We start from the raw sequence: 7,261 nt of genomic DNA on the forward strand, positions 1-7,261 counted from the left end.
AGAGAGAGAGAGAGAGAGAGAGAGAGAGAGAGAGAGAGAGAGAGAGAGGAGAGAGGGAGGGAGGGGGAGAGAGAGAAAAAGAGAGAGAGAGGAGAGAATCTTCATAGTACCATAATTTCAGAGTTGGAAGGGACCTAATCCTGGGCAAGTCACTAAATCTCTTTCTGTCTCAGTTGGCTCATCTGTAAAATGGGGATAATAATAATGCCACCTACTTCCCAGAATTGTTGTGAGAATCAAATGAGTTAACATATGTAAAGTGATTTACAAACCTTAAAGCACTATCTAAATGCTAGCTTTTGTTATCATCATCACTTTTGTTATAATACCTGAACCAGAATCCCTGCTACAACATGCCCAGCAAGTGGTAAGTCCAGCCAATGTGTAGTTGTTGAGACCCTCCATTCTATTTTTGATAATGCTAATGAATTACAATAATGGACACATAGAGATGACACTTTAGGGTATTCAAGGCTCTTTTCATCCACTTTCTCATTTGAGCCTCACAACTCTGTGAAGTAAGTAGTACAAGGAATTGTTATCCCTGATTTTACAGATAAGGAAACTAAGGCCCAGAGAAGTTGTGACTTGTCTGTGATTCCACAACCAGTAAAGTTCTAAACTAGAATTTAAACCTCAGTCTCTTACTCTCTGGGACAGGCAGGTTGCACTGGGCCTGGAGTCAGAAAGACCTGACTTCAAACCCAATCTCAGACACTACCTAGCTGTGTGACCCTGGGCAAGTCACTTAACCCTGTTTGCTTCAGTTTCCTCACCTGTAAAATGATCTGGAGAAAGAAATGACAAACCACTCCAGTATCTTTACCAAGAATACCCCAAATGGGGTCACAAAGGGTTGGGCACGACTGAACAATGATAACAACTCTTACTTTTCTACTTCACACTTACATCTTTCTTTATATTGAGCCAAAGCCTTTCTCTATGCCACTTTTTCCTCCATCCACCTCCCAAACCCCAGCTTATGTCTAGTTTTGCTCTCTGAGGCCAAGCAGAACAAACTTCACCCTTCCAGGCAACAGCGCTTCAAATGCCTCACAATGGTTATCGTATTCCCCCTAAGTCTTTTCTTGAGGTTAAACATTCCTAGTTCCTTCACTTGATCCTTGCATAACATATGTGGGGGGTTGTGATGATAGCTTTGTTTTAGGTTCGAGCCAAGGAATGGCTGGTATCAAACTTCAGCAAGAGGGAGGCAAGTTAGACATCAAGAGGTGGCCAGAGGGGCTACTGGATGTGGGCAAAAGGGTCTAGCAAGCAGCTGAGGGAGTTTACAGCAAAAACAAGAGTCACTTAGAGCCTGGCCCAGGGCAGATCAGCTCCTGGGTTGTCTTGGCTCAAGGCTTAGAGTGTGTATATCTGTGTGTAGACTTGGGCTGAGTGAGGACAGAGGAGGGAAGATGGGCTTGAGGGAATGGGTGACTGGACAGCAGTGCCCTGGGGTGAGATCAATGAGGCCCATGACTCCTCCTACAGAGGAGCCGGTTGGAGGAGAAAGGCTTCCTCCCCTACCCCTGACTCCTGACAGACGAGTGAGTGAGTGAATGAATGAATGAGGCGTTTATTAAACCCCTAATGTGGGCAAAGCACTGTTCTTAAGCTCCTTGGAAACAAAAAGAAAAGAATTGACTAAAATCCTCACTGGTAGATAAGACTCTCAAGTATCACACTAGAAAAAAGGTGGAAAATTCCTCTCAGATATCCCTAACTCTGTGTCACTATGTGCCCATGGGGGTGAGAAGTGGGGGCAGAGGCGGAGAGAGGTGAGTCAGCCTGCTCCCAATGTGTCTATGTCCAGGAAGGCCAGCTGTGTATCCAACCCTCTCACAGAGCAGGCTTCCTTCCGTAAACTAACCCTTTTCTCTCAGAGACTGGGCCTTGCTTTAATCCCTGGGGGGCATGGGTAGATGGGTGGGCATAGGAGAAAGCCTGGTAGGGAAGTCCCCTGCAGAATAATCTTCTTAGTTATCTCATTTGCATATCCCCTCCTGATTGGTTCCAGGGGAGCCAGCCTCAGGGCTAGATCCCCAACTCTGAGCAAAAGAAAGTGAGGAGGGAAGAGAAGAAATCCTAAACCAGGCATGCGCAGCAGGGCACTGGTGGTTGCTTTACGAATGCCAGCTTGTTGGTACGATCTCCACCTTCTCATCTCCATCCTCTCTAGCACCAAAAGGCTGCCTGATTGCTTCTGCTTAGAGGCATGTTCTCCCTCCAGTATTCTGTGTGGTAGAAAGCTCTCCCTCTTTCAATAAGCTTATATTTACTTACCATATATCATTCCCTTCCCCCCAGTAGAATGTAAACTTTAATGAGGGCAGAGACTCCCTCCCTCTCCCTTTTTTTTGTCTTTGTTCCTAGCACAAGGACCTGGCACATTGTCCACATTTAATAAATTTCCTGTTGGAAATATAATAATAATAATAGCATTTATATAGTGCTTTAAGATTTACAAAGCACCTTATGCTTATCTCATTTTGTCCTCACAACAACCATGGAAGGTAAGTGCTATTATTATATAGTACCATCCATAATATCAAGCAAAAAAACAGAGGTGTATGTGTGTTCTAATGATTTTTTTGTTTTTGTTTTTTGGAGGGCAGTTGGGGTTAAGTGATTTGCCCAAAGTCACACAGCTAGTAAGTGTGTCAAGTGTCTGAGGCTGGATTTGAACTCAGGTCCTCCTGACTCCAGGGCCAGTGCTCCCCATTCACTGCGCCACCTAGCTGCCCCTAATGAAATTTTTAACACACTAAAAGTCTTAAGATAGGATTGGTTGTTTTATGAGTCTTTGTTGCAATACATGATTTAAAGAAAATATACAAAACTCATATACAAAATGCAACATATAACAAAATATACAAAACATAGTCAAAAATTTCCTTAGTAATTAATAATCATAACTGATGAGAGCAAGGTTTGCAAAGCACTTAATAAGTATTGTCTCATTAGATCCTCATGACAACCCTGGGAGGTCAGTGCTGTTGTGATCCCATTTTACAGATGGGGGAGACTGAGGCAGGAAGTTAAGTGATTTACATGTCTGAGGCCAAATTTGATCTTGAGTCTTCCTGCCTTGGGTCCAATGCTCTGTGCACTATGGTGCCATCTAGTGGCCTTTAGTTGACTCATGGAGGTGGTTTCTCTTCAGGAGCTGTGCCCTTGAGCAATATCCCTCCCTTCTCTGGGCATCAGTTTCCTTTGATATAATAAAAAGAACAATGGATTGGGAGTAAGAGCCCTGGGTTGAAATCACAACTCTCCACTTGTTATCTGTGTGACCTCTACCTCTCTGGGCTTCATTCTCTTCTGTAAAAAGAGGCATATGGACTACATCACCTATTTTGTTTTTCAAATTAAATAATTTTTTATTCACACAAACATGAACAATTTTTTAAAATTAAAAAAAAAAGCCTTACCTTGGAACTCTGCTCAGAACTGCTCCATCCCCAACTTCTGAATCTCTCAAAATCCTCTTTCTGGCATAGCTTTCTTGCCTGCTTTCTCTTACTTATGAACTAATGAAATTATTCTCTGTTCCCATTATAACATAGGGTTCTTTTCTTCCTTTCCCAGTATGTCTTTCATTAAGTGCCTATTATGTACAAGGTGCTGTGTAAGGCACTATGCTAAACACTGAGGATACAGAAACAAAAAATAAGACCCTCTCTGCCCTCAAGGAGCTTATATTCTATTGGGTGTAATTATGTTGTTTGCCATATATGAGACCTTACATTTCAGAAGATACAAATATGACCCAGAACCATAACTAGGGTAGGGTAACAGGCTTGTCCCAGGGCACTAAACTTAGAGGGAACTGATAGCATTTGCAGTCCTTCAGTGCCTAGTTAGCAAAATAATTAAAATAGAAAACTATGAGATAGTGAACCATAGTAAACTCTTTCCTTGGTCTATCTACTGTGCTCCCCCTCCAAATCCAATATGGTGGCCATCCCACAAAGCATCTTGTGCCAGTGACCTGGGGTCTCTGTCTCTTCCCAACAGAGAGATATATCCCACCCATTTCCCCTCAGTCAACTGAGAGCATGTTTTGTGTGCCACTTATTCCAGAAACAAAAATTCCTAGTTATAGTACTAAGAAGACCCAGTCTCTGCACCCATTGAGTTCCCAATCTAATGAGTAGGTACAAATATAACTAATAATGATAGATGACATTTATATAGGGCTTAAATGTTTGCAAATTATTTTACATACATTATCTTCTTTGAACCTCACAACAATCTTGGGAGATAAGTATTTTGGGAATTATCCACATTTTTTTTAGAGGGGGGAGGTGGGGGAATCAGGGTTAAGTGACTTGCCCAACATCACATAGCTAGTGAGTGTCAAGTGTCTGAGGCCAGATTTGAACTCAGATCCTCCTGACTTCTCTATTCACTGTACCACCTATCTGCCTCATGAATTATCCCCATTTTACAGATGAGGAAGGTCACACAGCTAGCATTAGGGGCAGGATTTTAATCCATGTCTTCTTAACTCCCATACAACATTCTACCCATAGGCCATAGTGCTTGGCTGTTGCTATACCTAGTATGGAGCTTTGAGTGATAGGGACTAAAAGAGAGACAGACAGACACATAGACACACACTTGCACGGCTTTGGGGGATGAGAAGAGAGAGAGAACCCTTCTGATTATAGGCATTAGTTAAAGGTTCCTAGAAGAGGTATCACCAGAAATGAACTTTGAAGAACAGGAAAGATTTGGAGACTAGGGAAGAGGGCACATGAAAAGGGTGGGAGCCCAAAGGAGCTGGGTATGTTGTGGAAGACAACAGTAAGATTGGAGAAAGATTTAGGCCACTTGCCCCTGAAGGGGCATTGCCTTATTGGAAGGAGACAGAGACCATGAGACAGTGGCATGAGGTGAGAAATTGATGCAAATATGGTTAGAAAAGGAGTTTGAAGTCACATTGTGGAGGGCCTTGAATGCCATGCTAAGAGTGTTGGAGTTTATCTTGTGGGCTATGGGGAGTTCTTTGGGCCACTTATTTTTAACACTCCCAAATCTCAAAGTCCACAGCTGTGTGTGTTTAGGTGTATCTGAGGGGGCAAAGGATGTGGCCAGTTATTAAATCCTGTGGAAGACCCATGAATAAATATCTGGTTCTGGCTTTGGCTTCAGCCTCTGGTCAACCTACACTGGGTTGGACAGTCAGTTCTGAAGGATGGAGAGGGGGAGAAATGACAGTATGGTAGACTCAGGCCTAGGAACCCAGTCTAATGATAAATGGGCCCATTGGATTAGTCTCCTATTTATTGTCTCTCTGGATCTATCTCCGACTACATGCATCAGGTTTTGTGTCCATCAGCATCTTTCTGTCTCTGTGTGCTCTCTTGCTCCTCCTTTATAAAAGCTATCCCCCATGCTTAGAATGCACTCCCTTGTTAGGTGCACCTTTTTGAATCCTTCATTTATTCAAGTTGTAGTTGAGGTGCAATTTCTTAAATGATGTCTTGCCTGATCCCTTCAGAAGTTAGTGTTCTATCCCTCCTTAAATCACCGTGTTTTGATGTGACTATTTACATGGTGTATCCCTTAGTACAATGTCAGCTCCTGGAGGGCAGGAACTGTTCCATTTGTGTCTTTCTATCCCCAGCAACAGGCATAGTGTCTTACGTGTGATAAGTGCTTAATAAATGCTTGTTTAATTGAATTGGGTCTTACCTATGTGCCTTCTCCAGCATCAAGAGCAAGGGTTTACCTACAGCAGACAACCAATAAGTGTTTGTTGAGTTAAATTGACTTCTGTCTTTTTCTGGGTCTCTGAATTTCTGTTTATCTGTTCATCTAGAGAGAAACAAAGAAGTTTCTTCGTTTCTGTCTGCTATGCCTGCACACCAGTATTCTGTTTACTTGTACATGTCTGGGCGTTAAAGGAAAGCCTCACCATTCCCATATCCCTTTCTTTGGCCTCTCCAACTCTGTTCCCCCACCCCCATCCCACCTTTTTTTGGGAGCCTGGGTTAAAGGGATGAGTTCTATTTCAGTCTTCTTTCAATCCCCCAGGAGGATTGAGTTGATTCTCCCTTAATGGCTACATGACTTTCAGATAAGTCGCTTCTCTGATCTTCAGCTTTCTCCTCTTTAAATTCGTAGCAATCACCTTTGCACTGCCTCCTTCACAGAGCTGTGGTATGGTAGGCCCCTTTTTATGTGTTTCAAAAGAAACAGTGGGGCACTAACCTTGCTCAATTCTGTAGTGGGTAAATTGTGCCTGCCCTTAGTGGAACAGGTGATTTCCTTGAGTGAGCCAGAAGTGTGGGCAGTGGGGTGGAGGTTGGGGTGGTTAGGAAGATAGCATTAGAATTCTGGATAGGAGGAACCTAGGAGCTACTCGTAAAGTAGAAAGAGGAAGATAAATTTCAGGACCATGGAGAGAGGAAGAAGCTCCTGGGGGGCATATAGAAAATAGAAATGGTTTGTTCTGTTTTGTCCCCAGCATTTCCTTAAACATGTTCTTGTATAGTTGCCATGAGAGATACCAGAGGAAGAGACTTGCCCCGGGAAGTTCCTAGTCTGTTTGTGGGGCTCAAATTCGACAACTGGCCTAATTGGAAAAGAAAGGGTGATGTTTTCTGGAAGATTTGTTACAAGACCAAGAGCTACTCCTTTATCCCCCTCCTCAGAACTATTTCTTAGGGAGGCAGTGAACTTTAGGGAAGTGGAAAGCTCCCTAAGGGCTCAAAGGCACAATGCCTGGACTCCATCCTGGCTCTGCCCCTGTTTCACTGTGTGACCTCAAGCAAGTCTCTTCTCTTCCCCAGACCTTAGTTTCCTACACTGTAAAATAGACAAAGTGACCACTAAGTCCCCTTCCCCCTCTGAGTCTCTTAGGGAGTTATCACCCTGGAAGGTACAGACATTTAGCAGGAGGAGCTGAGAAACAAGACATACAGTGGTTTGGGGGTGGTTTGGGGTGTGAAGGGGGTCTAGGGGACATGAAAGAAATGTCTTAGAAGGCAGCATGAGGACTTTAGACCAGAGAGAAGAGGATCAAGGGTCCAAAGGCTGGGTTCAGTGCAGGGGCAAGAGGGTGAGGTATGAACAAGAGATAGACTGCACTTAGATCTGATGTTAGGAGTTTGTGAGGAGGAAATTGGGGGAGTTGGAAGACTTGGAGGACTGAGGCAGAAACCCCTCTCTCCCCACTTTCGAACTTTGACTCTGTCCCCAGGTACGCATCTATGACCCCTACGATGACTATTACCAGATGGTGCCACCC

At 43.6% G+C, this 7,261-nt stretch overlaps 1 protein-coding gene across 1 annotated transcript in view; it reads left to right on the forward strand.

Annotated features, from left to right (window-relative positions):
- The window catches only part of PLEKHB1 (pleckstrin homology domain containing B1), a 37,464-nt gene that overhangs the window by 26,579 nt on the left and 3,624 nt on the right, over positions 1-7,261 (forward strand). Inside the window, exon 6 of the mRNA XM_069070815.1 lies at positions 7,214-7,261. This exon is cut by the window's right edge and continues 32 nt beyond it. Within this exon, the coding sequence (XP_068926916.1) occupies positions 7,214-7,261 (48 nt within the window). The remainder of the gene's footprint in view (positions 1-7,213) is intronic.

The sequence above is a fragment of the Petaurus breviceps genome, unplaced genomic scaffold (assembly GCF_028583685.1).
Source record: "Petaurus breviceps papuanus isolate PSGF00001 unplaced genomic scaffold, PetGlider_PUasm1.0 90823, whole genome shotgun sequence".
In the NCBI taxonomy this organism is placed as follows: domain Eukaryota; kingdom Metazoa; phylum Chordata; class Mammalia; order Diprotodontia; family Petauridae; genus Petaurus; species Petaurus breviceps.